The 21,788-nt window shown below is 42.8% G+C and overlaps 1 protein-coding gene across 1 annotated transcript; it reads right to left on the minus strand.

Annotated features, from left to right (window-relative positions):
* Positions 1–222: 222 nt before the first annotated feature.
* Positions 223–17,771, minus strand: LOC147735053 (olfactory receptor 5AP2-like). Its single transcript, XM_086952581.1, has 3 exons — positions 17,123–17,771; positions 2,226–2,340; positions 223–1,183 (listed from the first exon to the last, which is right to left on the minus strand). The coding sequence occupies exons 1-3, from the start codon at positions 17,769–17,771 to the stop codon at positions 223–225; spliced, it is 1,725 nt and encodes a 574-aa protein (XP_086808707.1).
* Positions 17,772–21,788: the final 4,017 nt, after the last annotated feature.

Consider the following 21,788-nt stretch of genomic DNA (forward strand, 5'->3'; position numbering starts at 1 on the left):
TTTGCTAGGGCCGGTTTTCGGATGATTTTATTACAGGGCCACCCACCAACCGTGCGGCGCACCAGGGAATTGCCCGTAGCCCACTAGGGCCAGTCCGGCCCTGTTTATGAAATTGTCAAAGATTCACTAATAACTTTCCAAAATGTACAGAAGCAAAGTCACACTTTTCCAGCTTTCCAGTAGTATTCTCGAAACTATTTTGAAAGGCCACTGTAGGACTCATTACTGAAAATCTGTTTTCTGGTACAATATCTTTCTCAAAGCCTCTTTTACTTCATTGTTTCTCAGACTGTAAATCAGAGGGTTCAAGGCAGGAATTATGAGAGTAGGAATAATAGCTATTCCTTTATACTGCTGTTCTGAGGAGCTTGAATTGGGGAGCATCTCCATGAAAAAACAGCTTCCAAAGAAGAGAAAGACTGAAGTGAAGTGTGAGATGCAGGTGGAGGCAGCCCGGCGCCTTCCTGCTGTGGTGCGGATCCGGAGAATTGTAGCAACTATGTGGGAGTAGGAGAAAAAAATAACAAGGAGGGAGCTTGCAACTACTAAAGCAGATAATCCAAAGCGTACCAAGTCATTTATTAAGATGTCAGTGCAGGACAGCTTCAGGAGCACCGGGTAATCACAACCAAAGTGGTTTATGACATCAGGACCACAAAAAGATAAACGGAATAAACATCCTACATGAATCAGAGAGTGTAGAAAGCCACCTATATATGAGGCAGAAGTCAAGCGCACACAGATACTTCTCCTCATCATGATTGTATAGAGCAGAGGGCTACATATTGCCACATACCGGTCATAGGCCATCACTGCCAAGAGGAAGAACTCGGTACTGGCACAAGACGCAAAGAAGTACACTTGAGTAAAACAGCCATATAATGAGATTGTTTTCTTCTTACTAAGGAGGTCAGCCAAAATCTTGGGTGAGAAAACATTAGAGAAAGAAAGATCCAAGAAGGACAGCTGAGCAAGAAAGAAGTACATCGGTGTTTGTAGATGAGAGCTGCACAAAACAATGATCACGGTGATGAAATTTCCCAGAAAGGTGAAGATATAGAGTAATAAAAACAAAATGAAGAGAATCACTTGCAGGCCTGGATCATCTGAGAGTCCTACCAGGATGAACTCTGTCACACTGCTTCCATTTACTGAATTCAGGACTATGGACAACACCTTAGATCTGAAGGAAAGGAAAAAGATCTTTTTTGAAGTTAAAGTATTTAACAAATAATAGCATTATATTAACATTCATTGCATTAAGTAGATATAAAACAAATATTTAATTCCAGCAAATTGGAGATTTTAAGAATTATTACTTAGCATGCATGGTGACAAAATTAAATCGTAATATGTAATTAATTGACACGTTTGCAATTGAGACACTTAATGGTCCAGTAGTCTGCTACATTGACTAACATATGTCATCTAACTTTATTCATTATCGAAGACATTTATAATCCTTGATAACTTAGAAATGCAAATCATAGTCCTGCATGCCCTCCCCTGTCACTACATCCATGGCATTCCAGACTCTCAGGAGCCACAATGTAGAGGGGATCTGTGGCACCCATAGCCTCAAATGCAGGGAGATGGCATGAGGTGCTGCCGTTGCCAATTGATGGCTGCTTTTCAGTGGTGCAAATGGCCCCATCATGAATAAAATGGATTCAGTGACCTTGGCACTTTGGGACAAGTGGCCAAACAAAATCAACTCTTCAGATAGACCTTCTGGGAAGGCTGACCTCACTATTATAGCTCCTGGGGTGCCCTGATCGGTATTTCTTGCTCTTTGCATAAACCTAAGTTGTCCCTGTCAAAGATTGCCCATGCAGAGTTACAGAATAGGACTTTGCGGTGAACGTGTTCTATTTTTAAATGAATTAAGAAACATTTAATGAGAAAGATCACACTAAAATCTAATAAGGGGGACTGGAGATATTAATATGGAATGTTGAAAGGCAAAAATCACCAAGAAAAAATAACACAACAGCAAGAAATCAATGTTCACTAAAAGTAGAGGGGGATGCACATGATGGTATAGTTAAGGATTTAATGGTGAAGGTCAAGGAGCAGGAGAATAGATTGCGATGCAACAATCTTCGCATCCTTGGGGTCCCGGAAGGAGTAGGAGTGATCCTAGGCCTTATAAAATCTCGCTTTTCAAAGGAGCATTTCCCAATCTCCAATCCTGGGACTGGGACAAGGAGATACAACGTGCTCACCGCTTCCCTTTGAGACCTTCCAAACAGTCTTCATCTCCAGTGTAATACCCCTGTGCAATGTTAGTATATTTTGGTAACTTTCTTTTACGCCAGGCACTCTTTGATATAGCAAAACCTACAAGCAAGAAGAAATTCAATGGTGTTACCTTTTTCAGCAGGTCTGACTTCGCTCATGCCACGGTGGAGCGAAGATGGAGGCTGAGGCAATTATTTGCCCCCTTTCAACAAATAGGGTCAACAGAATATCTACAGAAACCAGCAGGCTTAAAAGTAATTCTCAATGGGGCTACACACAGCTTTATTTCTGAAGTGCAGGTGCAAGCCTACAGAGCCAAGAAGAGACAGAACCAAGGTCGAAATACTTATGCACTCAAGGCTTATGTTAAGGTTTAATGCTTCAAATTGAGATACTATAAAATGAGTTGGCACTAGATAGTTTAGGGAAAGGGCTGCTCAGATATCCTCATCCTGGTCCTTGGTGAACCAGGTAGCCCCAGTGGTTGGCAGTGGGAGGATCCATCAGGGCTGGGGTAGGGTGGGGGAAGAGGTAAGCCCCAAGAAGATTGACTCAAACTGTCTTTCACTATCTGATATATGGTTATTGGTATTGGAGGAACTCTGCCACCTTCAATGAGTAAACTACGGGTAGCAACAATTAACGTTTGTGGCCTTAATGATCCTAAAAAGTATGTTATACCACAGGTGCTCTCTGGCTACTTAAAGCCGATATTCTATGCTTACAGGAAACGCATATAGAAAGAACTCAGATTAACCTTTTAGACTCGCTTGACTATACAGTGGTAGGGGCCACAACACAAGACGCGAGGTTACGGGGGATGGCAGTACTATCCGCGAAGCGCTCAATTCAATTTACACAAACACTGGCTGACCAATATAGGAGGTGGGTTATAACTGAATGTCACAGGGAAAATGGGGATTTACTCTCGATATGCACTTTATATGCTAGCACCTCAGATGACCCAGCAACTTTTGATGTTATGAATAATGAACTGGCTAAGTGACCTCTACATTTAATCTTTTGCAGTGATTTTAATATACATTTGCCTGCTAATAAAAACATAGCCTAAGATAAAAATTGAATCTACTCTGGTCGGAAACCAAAGGTCTTTAAAGCTCTGAGGACTTTATGTCGCGTGCAGGCACTCACTGACATTTGGCACTCATAACACCCTACCGATTTTGGCCACACCTTTTATTCTTTTCTTATTGGTGAGATTAGATTTTATGTTTGCATCTCACTCAATTCTTCACTCACGCTCAATTGAAAAGACCCCACGTATTGTGTCAGACCACAATCATTTAGTCGTGGAAATAAAAGGAGAAACAGGAGTTTAAAGAGAATTGGCGAGCTGGACCTTTGAAAGTTCCCTCCTCTTAAAAAATGAATGTTGTAAACATATGAGGCATTGGATCCCAAAATTTAGTAAGGATAATTTAGACAGTACAGGGATTGAAGTCGTATGGGAAGCGCTAAAAACAGCAATTAGAGGAGAGACACTAAGTTTTTGGCTTTCCTTAAATAGGAATAAGCGTCACCTCCTGGTTTATTTGCAAGCCCGATTAGCTGCTGCAGAAGAAAATTTAATTATCGCTCTTAGAGATGGCAATGAGCCTGTGGATGCGCTTGCCAAAATAATGTCTGTAAAATCATCTGTAATGGAGCAAATTGCCAAAAAAGCGGCGGACAGATTATCAATCTGGAGGAAGGAAGCATATGAATGCAGCAAGCAGGTCGGGCATCACCTCCTGATCAGTGCAAGACAAAAAGCTACAAGGAAAATCATTAGAGCAATCAAAGATTCCACACAAGAAATAATCTCAGACCCTGAAGGCATTCGCAAAGTGTTTCTTACTTATTATCAAGATCTATAACATGAAACAAGCATGACACATTTAGAAGATATTACTACATATCTTAAACAAATCCCAGCGGTACAGTTAGCTCAAGATGACCAGGCTCAACTTGACGAGCCCCCTAAATGGATAGACGTTCTACTTTGGTAAAGCCACTGAGCTAGACAATATTCCAGCAGAATTTTAAATAAAGTTTTCCACTGAATTAAAAGAGGTTATGCTCCACCTGTTCGTACATGTATTCAAGGGGGGGGGGAGACTACAAGAATCATGGTCGCAAGCAAAAATAATATTTTCTTAAAAAAGCATAAATCTGCTCTTGAACCAGCCTCTTATTGTTCTATTACTCGGATAAACGCGGATAGCAAAATCTATTCTAAAATGTTAGCGGTTCAATTAGCTGGGGTAATACATAAAGTAATTTCACCTTGGCAACATGTATTCATCCCTGGACGTGGTACTGTAGATCATATCAGAAGAACTATCTCACTGTTTGATGCCGCACATATCTTTAAAGACCAAATAGCACTTATTCTACTCAACGCCGAGAAGGCCTTTGACAAGCAGCCTAATTCATGAAGCTAAATTCGGCTCGCAAAGGACCAGATTCTGAGAATCTGGCCCTTTGCGAGTGAGATTTTTGCATTTGGGATTCAGCATCCCAAATGCAAAAATCGGTAATTGCGTTTTCGCAAATTTGCGATGGATTACATTTAAGGAATCTCTATTTGAGATTCCTTTAATGCAATTCATCATCCATTTAAAAATTGCGAAATCGCAATTTCGGGCCGCTATTTACCGCGAGGTCAAACCTCGTGGTAAATAGCGATAACTCAGAAAAATGCTTTTAAAAGCATTTTTCTGAGTTGCATGTTGCACACACACATGTCCTTTGGACATGTGTGTGCGCAACCCCTGTTCATATTAGCATTTAAGGGGTGCTTTGGACACCCCTGGCACCCTTTCAATCGCTATCTTATTTGCGATTAGCTAATTGCTAATCGCAAATAAGCAATACTCCCAATTCATTCCTATGGGCCTTTTGGCCCATAGGAATGAATGGGAGTTATTCCTTATTTGCGATTAGCAATTTGCTAATCGCAAATAAGGAATTAGTAGGAATCGCATTTTTTTTGCATATTCCTACATGAATCCCGTTTTGCGAGTCCTTAATAGCGATTCGCTATGAATCGCTATTAGGGGCTCGCAAAACGGGAGTATGATGAATCAGGCTGAAGGTTCCCTGGCCTTTTTTGTGGGAGACCCTGTCAAGGGTCGGGATAGGCCAGGGACTTATACAGGCTTTTAAAATGCTATATTTTCAGCCCACTGCTAAGTTATTTTTAAATGGCTCACTAACTGATACATTTTAAAAAAACTAGAGGTATCCGCCAGGAAAGCCCAAGCTCACCACTTTTGTTTGCATTATATCTAGACCCTTTTTTACAATTCTTTGAAACTAATCAAAAAATTAGCCCCATTATTTTTCACGGGTGGGAAATGAAAGTTTTGGCCTATGCCAACGAAATTGCCCTGGTAACAGCCAATCCTGGAACATCTTTGGCTGAGGTTGAAACAGAGGCGGAAAGATTTGGACTTTTATCAGGATACTCCCTTAATAGATCTAAAACCCAGATTATTTTCAAGAATGTTAGCATGGGTGATTATATTCGACAGGTAGAAAAAGCTACGTATCTTGGAGTCGATATTATGGCCATTGTCAATGGGATAGTAGACTGTAATATTGACTCTCTGATTAATAAAATTAAACCTGAATTCACTTAATTGCATAACTTGCATCTCTCAATAATTGGCAGGTGGAAAATAATCAGAATGCTCTTCTTTCCTAAATTGTTGTATCTTAAAATAGCTATTCTGTTAGAATTCAGTGCTATCTGCCTGAAAAGGATTGAAGACCTGCTCTCTCGATTTATATGGGTGTATGAAAAACTCTGAAGAGCTTATAAGTTTCTTTCTCTATCAAAGGAAAGGGGTGAGCTGGCACTTCCAAATATAAAACTTTATTATTGGGCAACCACTATTCTGTATAACCCTACTCTTCTTCACGAAAAGCCAACAGATAACCCTTTGGGAGATATACCTACCCAATGGAACTCATAATGGGCAGAGATGCATGGGGATAGATCTGGAGATTTCGGAATGATTCCCACTATAATAAGGTCCACTTCAAGACGCTGATAGTTGGGTTCAAAACCATGATATCGGCTTGCAAAGTGCTAGGACTGGGTTGTTTGAATTATTATACCCCAATTTATAATAACCCGTACCTGCCAGAAATTTTTAAAGACTTCATAAATAAAAAATGGCAAAATAAAGGCCTGATGAAACTTGGTGATTTTTATTCCCTTTTCAAGATAGCTTCATTTGATAATCTTAAAGAAAGATACAAATTGGATTGGAGAGATTTTATAAGTACTTGCAAGTACGCGATTTTTTAAGGAAAAAAATATGGTAGTCCATCAGGATTGATAAGCAACCCTATTATAGATAATCCGAGAACGAAACATCTAACTATTGGATTTGTGTATAATTCTTTCAATTTAATAATGCCAGATGATTTGGCAATACGGGCTAGGAAGTGGGAAGAGGAAATCAATATTTCTGAAGACTTATTTCAACATTCATCCGAGCTAGCATAAAGTTTGTTAATCTCGGCGCAGCTTCAAGCCCAGTATTATTAATCCTACTTTTCGCTTTTTTACACCCCGAAATAGATTGCAAAATGGGGGACAGGGAGAGGGACCCTTTGCCCCTGATGCTCTCTGTATCAGGCAGATCTCACACACGTTTCCCTCTTGTGACATATTAAGTAACTTGAAACTAGAGATCACACACTTTATTAAAGAAGTTCTAGGGAGGGATATTTATCTCTCACCTTCCTTGATTTGTCTTGGGGTGGATAAGGAGACCTGAGAGATACCAGGAAAGCATTTGGTTTTCATTTGCATGGCAATATACCAGCTCTGCCTAGCCTCAGCCTGGTTAGACCCATCCCCACCACGTTATCATCAATGGTTAACACGACTACTAGCGAATTCTAGCTTTGAAAAAGCTATTTATGAAAGAAGAGGGACGCGCTTCCACATGAAAGGTTTAAAGTTCTGGGAACCTTTGACTAGACTGCTTGAGAGGTAATTCATAGGGTCAGACCTGCCGGCATCAACTTTAAGTAATTGTCTGTCCAACCCTGGGGAGGGTGGGTAAAAATCAAAAAAATTGTGCATGAGGAAAAGCGGTTGATTTAGTATGATTTTCTCCTTTTTTTAACAAACAGTGCAGCAGAATAGTTGGTATGCATAATTAGCATTTGATGATCTAACATATGTATATCCTTCTCTTTTCTTTTGTAAATTAAATGAAATCTGAAATGCCATATTGCAAATTGTAATCATGCACTAATAAAAAAAAAATTTTTTTTAAAAGAAAGCCTCCCATTCAAATTTTCCAGACTGTAGCCTTGGAACAAAAGAACAGACAGTCCACCACTATGCTAAGTATGTTTTGTGTAGGGTCCTAATAACAGCCAAAGTGCAAGTGAGTTCCAAGGACTCAAATAGCATAGTTGAAGATGAATCTGTCAGCTCCTTTGTTGTAATCACAGTGAATGGATTCTGCAAACCTCTGCCGTGAAGAGATACTTTGTAATGTAAGTGACAATAGAGTATAACTTCGTTCAGAAAAGTATGTGGCGATATATCTGGCAAGTTGTAGACTTGGAAATGCACTTGAGGCTTGTACTAATATGGAGGTTGGGTGTAAGTGAGAAGAGGCGTTCTGTATGAAACTGTGTATTAATACAATGATAGATTATTTATGTAATGTTTTTATAGTTATTCAAAATGGAATAGCCATAAACCATTTTAATAAAAAGTATAAAAAAATCACTGTTCACCTTTGACTGGGCATAGGTACAATTCAGTCTTACCATGATGTATCAGAGGTCAGACTCCAAAGGGTTAAACGTTTTTTACCATCTCACTTAGTCATTTTTATGAAGGGCGAAATCCTCTAGCAGGGCAAGGTTGAAGGAGAATACCCACAAAGTCCCTTTGAACCCAAAAAGGAGATGAGGTCCCACTAAAGTCAGTGGGTTTGATGGGAAAAGCTCAGTGTCAGAAAATTTAACTTTCGAAGTTGGCAAAGTCCTCTTGTCGGGAAGTTACTACACACCTCTGCAGGGCGAAGATTCCTTCCTTCAGAATTAGTCTAATTTGTAGCTTCAAATCTTCCAGCTGGCCAGGCCTGTAGCTATATCCAATGTCCTTCTGAAATCAGACACCTTTGATGCAAGGTAGCTCTAAAGCTCCAGAGGTCTCGAAAGTCCCAAAATCTACATTTATTTACATTTACATACTGCAGGTCCACCACAGATCCAGGCAGTGTTCTCAGGAGAAGGTGGTGAGGTGGTACCTTTGTTCAATTTACTAGTTAGTTGTGGATGACTCCTGGATACTCCTTGACCAATGAGCAAAAGGTTCCCAAAGTCAAACTTTCTCAATTTTGCACCAAATCCTGCTTTATGGCCGAGATACCCGCCACCCCCTCTCAACACAATCCCCAAAAGGAGGGAAACCGGAAACAGTTCTTGAAGTTTTTGGAAGTGGGATGGAGTGACCATCCCGGCCGTATTTATTAAAACAAAATAAAAACATTAAACGTTTCATGTTATGTACAATTTCATTACCATATTGCGATGTTTGGCTAACCTTGACAGATTCTCTAATACAGAGGTTCTCCTAGCCGAACTAGCATCCTACAAAACATTTCTTGACATATTGAAATTGTACAACCTAACATTTAAGGGCCAACGGCAAGGTCATAACCGGTGTCAAGATCCCTAACCAGACTTACCCCTCCCACTTGGGATGGGCGACAGCACGGAGGCGTACCTCAAGTGCAACTACTACCAATTTCCCTTGACTTGACGGGGGCACCTAAAGACTCGACGCCAGTTAAAGGTCGTTCGAATACTCGTGTGAGGTATCTAGAAGGTATCGTAGACCTTATCCCAACCCCACACAACTTACCGCATCTGCCGTCGCAGATGTCACTGGCCCCGGGAAATTCCCCAGGAGGGGGCTGTAACCCCTCCTACAAAGGAAGGGGCCTTGACCGCCTTTCCTTTACTTCCGGCGACCCATCCTTAGAAGGGACCGCCTCCCCCTTGAGGGGCCAATGGCCACCTCTCCCGAGCGCTCCCATCCGTGTTGGGTGACGCCCACTCATAGGGATCTACTAATTAGTGCTCACCGATCATGACCTTACCGCCTACCAAATTAAATACGACAGTGCTAACTAAACCTCAGAATACATTGGCCACTATGACCAAAAGAGCATGCACAAAATTCAACACTAAATCTGAATCTCTTTAATGGCAAAACGTACTCAAACAGACCATTCTTTATTAAACTCAACATCAACATGACACTCCAACCTGTAACGAAAACAGAAGCAAAATTAATCAACTTTATTACAAACAACTGGCTGTCTTCAGGGGCTGGTGGGTGGGTCAAAATTGGCTCTTCGTTCTGTCCCGAGCTCACGTGCAGCGAGGAGGTGCAGCTTCAGAGCACAAGAACAAGAGGATGTCTTCTGGTTTTGCGTCCCTTTTTATCCGTCTTCAGGGCGGGCGTATACCCGCCCCTGCCTGCCCCGAGGGCGTGGCTGGCTGCGTCAGTGTCTAGGCCAGCCCACTCTAGGGCGGGAACGGGCGCGCCCCAGCTACGCCGCTTCGGGCATACCAGCCGAGACGCGCCTCCCGCCCAAAAATGGCTTCCCGGGGGGATCGAGGCACTCGGCCATACGTTCGGGGGGACCGAGTTGGTCGCCCCTTTCCATTCTCACTGCACACTCTCCCAGAGTGCTCCATTTCCAATAAAATCTAACATGACAATAAAGGTAGCTTGCAGAATACCTAGGGATTTGTTTAAGGCAATGAGCAGTTCCCTGCCACTAAACCACTCTAATCCGGTTCTAGGGTCACCTCCTTTCTTCTCTGAAACTAAAGTGAGAGGGCTAAAGTGTGTTTTCGGATAACAGACTGCTCCAGGCTTCCCCTATCTTTTATTATTTTAAGTTATTGAACTTCTTTAGATAATCCTAAAGCCATTGTTGCTGCTCCGAGAGCAGCATTTCAGCACTTATCAAAGCAGTGCTAGAGGCTAGCTAGATGGAAGCCAAGGCTATTGAGCCTGAAGGAACATAAGGCAAGGAAAGTATACCTTTTTGAATGTCATTTTCCCAATATATTTTGTTACTATATAGATTTTTCCAAATCAAATATACAAAACTAGCACTTTAACTGTACTTTCGCTTTCTCTTCATAGCTACAGCTCTAATAGCTAAAATAATGTGTAGATACTATTCACTGAAGGAACATGCAAACATTAAATTCTTACAGGTTTCACTTTTATATACAAGGCACCCTTCCATGTGGTAAAAAAGGGCAACTTAGAGGTGACTAACTTAATATTTAAACATAGGGCTTCCCTCCTGTCAAAACATTTTTTAAACCTATGGCTGCACACTAAAATATGCACTGTATCACATTCTGCAACAGAAATATGTTACATTAGCAGTCTTGAAATCATCAGACAGGGAGATCCGTAGGGTAGGTTACTGCATATATGTGGGTGCTACCTTTTAGAAACCAATCTTTAATTGTATGAGACCCTAAATTGAAGCACCCAAAAATGTGTATCATTCACCTCTGTACCACATAGCATGGAATTCCTCTATAACTCTTCAGCTTTCAAACACGCACACACATCCACACACATCCATACACCAACAATGAGACACAAAATCATTTACAGATTTTAATCATAGGTAAGGTAGCCTAGTGAATTCTGGGACACCGTTGTGTTCCTGCATCTTGCTGGTTGGACCTCTGCAAGCCTGCATCGTGTGCCCAGCCAGATGTCAGGTTTAGACCTGCCATCTGACTGCACACAAGGTGTGGGGGTAGGTACGCCTGTCACTCCTTACTGATCTGCTCTCTCTTTGTGCTCAGTTTGGTTTACCCAGCCCCCTGGCAGGACCCATCATCCTCAGCTTCAGAGCTCTCTCCATCAGATAACCTCTGCTTCAGCCAGGCCACTTATCAACCAATCAAAGCAGCCTACCTAAGCCGGTTCAGACTGAGACCACTAGATGGCTGGATTTATGCTTACAGAATGAAAAGATCTATAACTTCTCTTGTGTACTTGTTACAATAAATTCAACAGTTGTTGACTTTTTCAGTGCTTGTCTCTTAAGTCCTTAAATTATATGTACTCCTTTCCGAGCAATAGTACTATCTAAATAACATATTGCAATGTTAGCCAGTGGAGCTAAGTATCTACAATGGGGAAAATGATATGGGCCCATTTTCTGCAACAGGTCATATAAAACATATTTTATAAGGTCCCTGCCTATAGTTACATGTCCCCCACCTCTTGGATATCAATGGTAGACCTGAAGGGTGCCACATATGTAAAAAGTAAGGAAGATTAGTACTTTTAAAGTGCCCATGCACAAAATGACTTACAAACAAATGAAGGACGGAATGCTGAATAAATCCTACATTCCCCCTGCCCAAACCGCCAAGCCTCCCTGGACCAGAAACAAGCATACGGGTACTGGTTTTAGGCTATATAACCCCTCATTAGCCAGGCTAGCTGTGGCACAGCCTGCAGGGAGGACCTGGTTTGGCAGTATGGCTGGCGGAGTGTGCAAAAGAACAATATTTTTAATCCAGATCTCTTGAGTGGGCAAGAATGTTTTCACACATGCCGGCCCCACTACCCATTTTATTGAAAAAAAAGAGGATGTGGCCACACCCCCGGGGATGGGGTCATTGGGACAAGATGGGCCTCAGGAGGGGGCCACATGGTCCCCCTCCAAAATTAAAAACATTATGAAATAGATGGCAGGCCCTATGGGGATGTGTCCCTGGGGGCAAAACTGACCCAGGAAGGGGGGACAGCCCTACCTTAAAAAAATCAAATATTTATAAATGGCCCAAACCCAGGAAATAGGGTCCCTGGGGCTGAAATTGGCTGCATGAGGGCTGACCACGCCTACCCCTTCTTGTGTTATTTTTATTTTGAAAGTCATGGGTCAGGCCCTGGGGAATGGGGTCCCTAGAGTACACAAAGTATTAAGGGAAGGGGGGCTAAACAGCCCCTCTTCCTAAAAAAGGTAAAAACAGCAGAAGCTGACAACTCATGGTAGGGGCCCGCCCCCTCCCTGCATGACGCTGGAAACACGGCTCCTTGTGCACTCTGCATTGGGGGATGAAGTCTCCATCAATGCTGACGAACCTTAGGTGCCAGTTAGCCCACCAGGTACCTCCAGTAAGCCCCACACAGTGATATTGCTGAGTGGTGATCTTAGGCCATGCCCCTTTTTGCACTTCTCTTGCTTCTTTTTGCACCTTTCTTCTTATTTCTGCACCTTTTGGCAACTTTTGATCTCTTTTGCCACCTTTCGTCACCTTTCTGTACCTCTCTTGCATCTTCCTATATCTCTCTTGTTTCTTTCCGCATATCTCTTGCCTCTTTATGCATGTCGCTTGCCTCTTTCTGTACCTTTCTTGCGTATTTCTGTACTTATCTTCCCTCTTTATGTACCGCTCTTGCCCCTTTATGCACCTTTCTTCTTCTTTCTGTACCTCTCTTTCCTCTTGATGTACCTCTCTTGCTTCATTCTGGTACTCTCCTGCTTTTTTCTGCACCACTAGTTTGTTTTTCTGCACCGCAGTTGCCTCTTTCTGCCACTCGATATCTTCTTTCTGCACTTTTTTTGCTTCTTTCCTCACCTTTCTTCCTCTTTCTGCACTTTTCTTTCTTCTTTCTGTATCTTTCTGCACCTTTTTTTCTCTTTTGGCATCTTTCTTACTCTTTCTGCAACTCTTTTGCTTCTATGTGCATTTCTCTTGCCTCTTTCTGCATCTCTCTTGCCTTTGTCTGCTCCTGTTTTGCCTTTTTCTGCACCTCTCTTTCCTCTTGCTGTACCTCTCTTGCCTCTTTCTGTATCTCACATGCCTCATTCTTTACCTCTCCTGCATCCTCCTGCAGCTGTTTTGTATTTTTCTCAATCTTCCTTCCTCTTTCTACACATCTCTTGCCTCTTTCTGAACCCATGTGCTTCTTTTTGTACCTGTCTTCCTCTTTCTGCATCTCTCTTGCTTGTTTCTGTACCTCTTTTTCTCTTTCAGCAGCTCAGTTGCCTCTTTCTGGAGCTCACCGTTCTCTTACGGCAACTCTCTTGTTTATTTCTGTACCTCTCTTGCTTCTTTCTGCACTTCTCTAGCTTCTTTCTGCAAATGTCTTCCTCTTTCTGTGTCTTTCTTTCTCTTTCTGCACATTTTTCCTCTTTCTACAGTTCTCTTGCTTCTTTTTGCAGTACTCTTGCCTCGTTCCTCCTCTCTCTTGCTACTTTCTGTACTTCTCTTGCCTCTTTCTGCACCTCTGTTGCCTGTTTCTGTACTTCTCATACATATTTATGCACCTCTCTCCCTTCCTTTTGCCTCTATTTTGCTTCTTTCTGCACCTCACCTGCCTTTTTCTGTACCTCACTCTCTTTTTTCTGTACATTTCTTGCTTCTTTCTGTACTTCTCTTGATACTTTCTGTGCCTGTATTCCTCTTTTTGCCCCTTTCGTCCTGCTTATGCAGTTCTCTTTCTTCTTTCTGCAGTACTCTTACCTATTTGTGTATCTCTCTTGCTTCTTTCTGCACTTCTCATGCATCTTTTTTCACCTCTATGTCTTCTTTTTGCCCCTCTTTTGCTTCTGTCTGCACCTCACCTGCCTCTTTCTCTGCTCACTCTATTTTTTCAGCACATCTCTTGCTTCTTTCTGCACTTCTCGTGTTAATTTCTGCATATAGCTTGTTTCTTTCTGTACTTTTCTAGCTTCTTTCTGCAACTTTCTACCATTTTCTGTCCCTTTCTTTCTTTCTTATGCATTAAACTCCATTCTTTTCGCACCTCTCTTGCTTTTTTCTGCATCTCAGTTACCTCTTTCTGTACCTCACTCATCTCTTTTGGCACATCTCTTAGTTTTTTGTGCTCCTCAATTGCTTCTTTCTGTACTTCTCTGGCTTCTTTCTGCATAGTTCTTCCTCTTTCTGTGCCTTTCTTTCTCTTTCGGCACCTCTCTTTCCTCTTTCTGCACCTCGGTTGCCTATTTCTGTACCTTACTCATCTCTTTCTGCACCTCTCTTGCTTTTTTCTGTACTTCTTTTACTTTTTTCTGTAACTTTCTTACTCTTTCTGTGCCTTTCTCGTTCTTTCAGCACCTTTCTCTTTCAGCACCTTTCTGCCTCTTTCTACACCTCTATTGCCTCGTTCTGCACCTCTTGTGCTTCTTTCTGCACCTTCCTTCTTCTTTATGCATCTCTCTTGCTTCTTTCAGCACCTCTCGTGCTTCTTTCTGCAGCACTTTTTCCTCTTTCTTCACCTCAGTTGCCTCTTTCTGTACCTCACTCTGCTCTTTCTGCACCTCTCTTTTTTCTTTCTGCGCCTCTCTTGCTTCGTTCTGCACTTCTCTTGCTTCCTTCTGCAAATGTCTTCCTCTTTCTGTGTGTTTCTTCCTCTTTCTGCAACTTTCTTCCTCTTTCTACGGTTCTCTTTCTTCTATCTGCAGTACTCTTGCCTCTTTCTATATCTCTCTAGTTTCTTTCTGCACTTCTCCTGCCTCTTTCTGCACCCCTGTTGCCTCTTTCTGTACCTCTCATGCATATTTTTTACACCTCTCTGCCTTCCATGTGCCCCACTTTTGCTTCTTTCTGCGCCTCACCTGCCTCTGTCTGTACCTCACTCTCCTTTTTCTGTGCACCTCTTCCTTATTTCTGTACTCCTCCTGTTACATTCTGCGCCTTTATTCCTTTTTTCCCCTTTCTTCTTCTTTCTGCAGTTTTCTTGCTTCTTTCTGCAGTACTCTTCCCTCTTTATGCATCTCTCTTGCTTCTTTCTGCACTTCTCTTGCCTCTTTCTGCAACTCTGTTGCCTCTTTCTGCACTTCTCATACATCTTTTTGCACCTCTCTGCCTTCCTTTTGCCTTCTTTTGATTCTTTCTGCATCTCACCTGCCTCTGTCTGTACCTCACTCTCTTTTTTATGCACATCTTTTGCTTCTTTCTGCACTTTTCTTGTTACTTGCTGCATGTCTCTTGCTTCTTTCCAAACTTTTCTTGCTTTTTTCTGCCTCTTTCTGTAACTCACTCGTCTCTTTTTTCACATTTCTTTCTGTGTGTTTCTTCCTCTTTCTGCACCTTTCTTCTTCTTTTGGCAACTTTCTTATTCTTTCTGCACCTCTGCTGTTTTCTTGCTTCTTTCTGCACCTTTATTCCTCTTGTTGTCCCTTTTTTTCTTTCTGCAGTTCTCTTGCTTCTTTCTGTTATGTTATGTTATGTTATGTATTTGTTTAAGCGCAAACAGCTGCCCCAGCAACGAGGCGTCCCGGCGCTAGGAACCACAGAAACTACTGAGGGGTCAGGGGAGAAAGAAGAAGGCCTAGGGCAGTGGGAACAGATGAGTTTTAATAGCCTTCCGGAAAGCGGACAAGTTCTCTAAGGAACGAATGTTAAATGGCAGGGAGTTCCAAAGTTTTGCTCTCAGAACTTTGAAGGAGCGGCCGCCAATACGGCAGAGCTTAGTCCGAGGAACTGTCACAAGGTGCTGACCTAAGGAGCGCAAATTGCGTTGAGGGGCATAAGGTACTAAGAGCGGGCGTAGTAGTTGGGGACATTCTGATTTAAGGATTTTAAAAGCAATGGTGAGGGTCTTAAATTGAATACGAGATTCAATAGGTAACCAATGTAGTCTTTGAATAGTAGCTCGGACGGAACACCTGCGGGGTAGGCCCACCACCGCTCTCGCCGCTGAGTTCTGTACACGTTGCAGCCGCGCTATCTCTGCTTAATTGGCGTCTACAAACAGGACACTCGCATAGTCCAACCGGGAGAGAATGATGGATTGAACAATAAGCTGATGAGTTTTGGAATCAAAGAAACCAAGTATCGGGTTAAGACTCCTCAGCAGGCCCACACAAGTAGCTGCCACTTTCTTTGTGTGGGTCTGAAAACTGAGCAGGGAGTCCAGCCAGACGCCCACGTTTTTCACCAGAGATTTTGGTGGAGGAATGGGGCCCAGCAGGGAGGGCCACCAGTGTTCACTCCAGTAGCTGGATTTTTTTCCGAGGAGCAGCACCTCCGTTTTACCTACGTTCAGCTGCAGGCAGTTGTCTGTCATCCACTGGGCAACAGCAGCCAGGCCATCCCTAAATCTCGTGGCCGAGATGGAGGGGCCCTCAGTGAGAGTGATGACCAGCTGTGTGTCATCAGCGTACGACACCAGCGTAAGGTCCCACTCTTTGGCCACTGCCGAAAGAGGCTGCACATAAAGATTAATAAGGGATGGACTGAGTGCAGAGCCCTGGGGAACTCCTTGGCCGATGGGATGGGACCGGGAGATAAATGGAGGGGCTGAAACTCAGAAGGATCTGTCCTTTAAAAAAGACCGGAACCAGTCAAGGGCAAGACCAGTGATCCCTATTGCCTCGAGGCGTTTTAGCAAGATGTTATGGGAGACCATATCAAAGGCTGCGCTGAGATCAAGCAGAATCAGCGCAGCACTCTGACCGGCGTCGAGTATATTCCGGAGGTGTTCAGTGGTAGACAGGAGGGCGGATTCAGAACTATGTCCTGGCCTGAACCTGTTCTGAGATGGGTCCAAGATGTTGTTTTGGACCATGTGGTGGTACAGCACATTATTAACACGTGCTTCGCCTAGTTTAGACACCCATGGAAGCAGCGAGATGGGTCTAAAGTTTTCAGGCTTCGTGGGGTCTAAAGTAGGCTTTTTGATAATGGGGGAGACCCATGCTTGTTTCCAGCAGATTGGGACCTCAGCCGAGGAGAAGGACAGTGACCAAGGAAGGGATGAAAAAATCTAAAGAGTCTAGAAATTGGGCAGGTCTCATGGGGTCTGTTGGAGAGCCAGACTTAACCTTCCTACAAAGTTTGGCTAGGTCATCATGAGAGACTTCAGGTATGAATGACAGCCTAGTGCCATTGATGAATGGATTAGGGGGATTAGGCAGGTCAGGAGGGTGCTGCGTGAAGGCACTGTAAATTTTCCTCACCTTTTCTACAAAGAAAACCGCGAGATCCTCGCACTGCTGAGTAGAGGTAATGCAGGTAGCTGGATTACTACTGTTCAGTAGTTCTTGCACCAATTTAAAAATTGTTTTCGTAGGATTTGTGCTGGAATTAATTTCATTCGCGTAAAAGGACGCGCGCACAGCGCGGATGGCTTTGTGATAGAGTTTTAATTTGGACAGGTAGAGAGCTTTATCCCTGTCTTTGAACTCCTTTCTCCAACTACGCTCAGTTATTTTACATTCTTTCCGCATGTTTTTCAGAGTTTCATTATACCATGGGTTGAAAGGGGAGCTACGTCCTTTAGTCCATTTGGCTGGTATCAGGGTATCAAGTCCTTTTGTAATCCAGTCATGGAAAGCCGCATATAATGTATTAATCTCCTTATTTGTTTTGTGTTGGAATTCACCTAGAATGGTGTGCAGGTCATCAGTTAGCAGTTTGTGCCATGGTCTCCTAAGATGGCGAATTGACACTTCTTTATAGGACGATTCTCTTATCGTCATCGTAATTCTGATAAGGAAATGGTCAGTCCAGCCCATGGGCTTGGGTGGATCAGCCCTGGCCTCCGAAATGTTAGTGAAGACGGGGTCTAGCAAATGTCCAGCGGAATGTGTGGTGGTATGAATTAATGGATTTAATTGTAAAGCTGTGAGGTCCTCCAGAAGATTTTTGATAGTGGGATATAGAGTGGAATCGAAGTGGAGATTAAGATCTCCCAGTATTGTGAAGTTGGCTGAAGTCACTACTAAGGCGCTAGCCACCTCTAGGAGTACCTTGATAAACTTAGAAGGGGATCCCGGGGGACGATAGATATAGAGCCCAGACAGGGCAAAGTAGGGTCCCGTGGTGATCTTGAAACGAGCACTTTCACTGCCCCAGATGTCTTCCTTTGTAAAAGAGCAGGTATATAGATTTCTATAGATAACTGCTGTACCACCCCCTCTAGAGTCTCAATTGATAGTCTTCATAGAAGTACTCTACAGTACTCTTGCCTCTTTCTACATCTCTCTTGCTTTTTCAGCATGTCCAATGCATCTTTTTGCACCTCTCTGCCTTCCTTTTGCACCTCTTTTGATTCTTTCTGCACCTCACCTGCCTCTGTCTGTACCTCACTCTCTTTTTTCTGCACATCTCTTGCTTCTTTCTGCACTTTTCTTGTTACTTTCTGCATGTCTCTTGCTTCTTTCCAAACTTTTCTTGCTTTTTTCTGTACCTTTCTGTGTCTTTCTTCCTTTTTCTGCACTGCACACTCTTATTTCTGCACCTCTCTTGCTTCTTTCTGCACCTCTCTTGCTTCTTTCTGCATCTCTGCCACCTCTTTCTGTACTTCACTCATCTCTCTCTGCACATCTCTTAGTTCTTTCTGCAACTATCTTACTTCTTTCTGTAATTCTCTATCTTTCTGTGCATTTCTTCCCCTTTCTGCACCTTTCTTTTCTCTTTCTGTACCTCAGTTGCCTCTTTATGTACCTCACTCGTCTCTTTCTGCACCTCACTTCTGCACCTTTCTTGCTTCTTTCTGCACCTCATTTGCCTCTTTTGCACCTCAGTCTCATCTTTATGCACCTCTCTTGTTACTTTCGGCATTTCTCATGCTTCTTTCTGTACTTTGATTACTTCTTTATGTACCTTTCTTCCTCTGTGTACACCTCACTCTCTTCTTTCTGTACCTCTCTTAGCTCTTTCTGCCCCTCTCTTGCCTCTTTTTGTACTTCTCCTGCCTCTTTCTGTACCTCTCTTGGCTCTTTATTTGTCTTTCTTACTATTTATGTACCTCTCCTGCATCTTTCTGCACCTCTGCCCCTCTCTTGCCTCTTTCTGTATGTGTCTTGCCATTTTTTGTACCTCTCTAACATCTTTCTGTACCTCTCTTATCTCCTCATGCACCAGTTTTATATTTTTCTGCACCTTTCTTCCCCTCTATGTGCCTCTCTTGCCTCTTTATGCACATTGCTGGGTTCTGTCCATACTTCTCTTGCTTCTTTCGGCACCTCTATTTTTTTGCCCCTTGCTTCCTCTTTTTGCAGTACCCTTGCCTCTTTCTGCATCTCTCTTGCTTCTTTCTACACTTCTTTTGCTTCTTTCTGTACATTTCATTCTCTTTCTGTGCCTTTCTTCCTCTTTCTGCACATCTCTTTTCTCTTTCTGCACATCATTTGCCTCTTTCTGTACCTCACTCGTCTCTTTCTGCACCTCCCTTTCTTCTTTGCGCATCTCTCTTGCTTCTTTCTATACCTCTCTCGCTTATTTCTGCACTTCTCTTGCTTCTTTCTATACATCTCTTGATTCTTTCTGCACCTGTATTCCTCTTTCTGCAGTTCATGTGCTTCTTTCAGCAGTACTCTTGCCTCTTTCTGCATCTTTCTTGCTTCTTTCTGCATATTTTTGCCTCTTTCTGCTCCTCACGCTCTTCTTTCTGCACCTCTCTTGCTTGTTTCTGTACCTCTCTTGTTACTTTCTGCGCATCTCGTGCTTCTTTCTGTACTTGCATTGCTTCTTTCTGCACCTATCTTCCTCTTTTTGTGCCTTTCTTCTGCTGTTTGCACCTGACTCTCTTATTTCTCCACCTCTCTTGGCTCTTTCTGTCCCTCTCTGTCCCTCTCTTGCCTCTGTTTGCACTTCTCTTGCCGCTCTCTTGCTCCTTAATCACCTTTCTTCATGTTTACGTACCTCACTTGCCTATTTCTACACCTCTATTTTCTCTTTCTGCACCTCTCTTGCCTCTTTGTTTACCTCTCTTGCTACTTTCTGTCCCTCTCTTACCTCTTTCTGTACCTCTCTTACCTCCTCCTGCACCGTTGTGTATTTTTCTGCACCTTTCTTCCCCTTTCTGCACCTCTCTTGCCTCTTCGCTTGCTTCTTTCTGCAATTCTTTTGCTTTTTCTGCACGTCTTCCTCTTTCTGTGTGTTTCTTTCTGTTTCTGCATCTTTCTTCCTCTTTCTGCACCTTTCTAACTCTTTTTGTACCTCTTGTGCTTCTTTCTGCACCTCTCTTGTTTCTTTCATACTTTTATTCCTCTTTTTGTCCCTTTCCTCCTCTTTCTGCAGTTCTGCAGTTCTCTTGCTTCTTTCTGCAGTACTCTTGGCTCTTTCTGCACCTTGGTTGCCTATTACTGTACTTCTCATGCATCTTTTTGCACCTCTCTGCCTACTTTTTACACCTCTTTTGGTTCTTTCTGCACCTCACCTATTTCTTTCTGTACCTCACTCTTTCTTCCTTATATCTCTTGCTTCTTTCTGCACTTCGCTTGTGACTTTCTAGATATCTCTTGCTTCCTTCTGCACTTCTCTTTCCTCTTTCTGCAACTCCGTTTCCTTTTTGTGTACCTCACTCATCTCTTTCTGCACATCTCTTGCTTCTTTTTGCACTTCTCTTGTTTCTTTCTGCAGATGTCATCCTATTTCTGTGCCTTTTTCTTCCTTCTGCACCTCTCTTTCCTCTTTCTACAACTCAGTTACCTCTTTCTGTACCTCACTCATCTCTTTCTTCTCCTCACTATCTTCTTTCTGTACCTCTCTTGCTTCTTTCTGTACCTCTCTTTCTTCATTCTGTACCTTTCTTGCTTCTTTCTGCACTTCTCTTGCTTCTTTCTGTACCTGTATTCCTCTTTTTGCACCTTTCTTCCTCTTTCTGCAGTTTATTTGCTTCTTCCTGCATCTCTCCTGCTTCTTTTGAACATCTCTTGCTTCTTTCTGCACCTCTGTTGCCTCTTTTTGCACTTCTCATATGTATTTGTGCACCTCTCCTCCTTCTTTCTGCACCTCTCGTGCTTCTTTCTGCACCTCATTTGCCTCTTTTTGCATGCTCACTCTCTTATTTCAGCACCTTGCTTGCTTCTTTCTGTACCTCTCTTGTTACTTTCTGTACATCTCTTGCTTCTTTCTGCGGTTTTTCTTGTTTGTGTCTGCACCTTACTTTTGTCTTTCTGTACTTTTCTGCCTCTATCTGCACCTCAATCTCTTCTTTCTGCACTTCTCTTGGCTCTTTCTGGACCTCTCTTGCCTCTTTCTTCACCTTTCTTCCTTTTTATGTACACTGCTTGCCAATTTCTATACCTCTATTGCCTCCTTCTGCACCTCTCTTGCCACTTTATGTACCATTCTTACCTCTTTCTGTACCTATCTTGCCTCCTCCTGAACTTGTTTTGTCTTTTTCTGCACTTGTTTTGTCTTTTTCTGCACCTCTCTTGCTCCTTTCTGTAAATGTTTTCTCTTTCTGCACCTCTCTTGCTTCTTTCTGCACATGTCTTGCTTTATCTGCACCTCTCTTTCTTCCTTCTGCATGTCAGTTTCCGTTTTCTGTACCTCACTCATCTCTTTCTGCACGTCTATTAGTTCTTTCTGCACCTCTCTTTCCTCTTTTGCCACCTCAGATGCCTCTTTCTATACTTCACCCATCTCTTTCTGCACCTCACTTTCTTATGTCTACACCTCTCTTGCTTCTTTCTGCACTTCTCTTGCTTCTTTTTGTACCTTTAGTCTTCTTTCTGCACCTTTCTTCCTCTTTATGCAGTTGATTT

The sequence above is a fragment of the Lissotriton vulgaris genome, chromosome 1_2, assembly GCF_964263255.1.
Source record: "Lissotriton vulgaris chromosome 1_2, aLisVul1.2, whole genome shotgun sequence".
NCBI classification, from domain to species: domain Eukaryota; kingdom Metazoa; phylum Chordata; class Amphibia; order Caudata; family Salamandridae; genus Lissotriton; species Lissotriton vulgaris.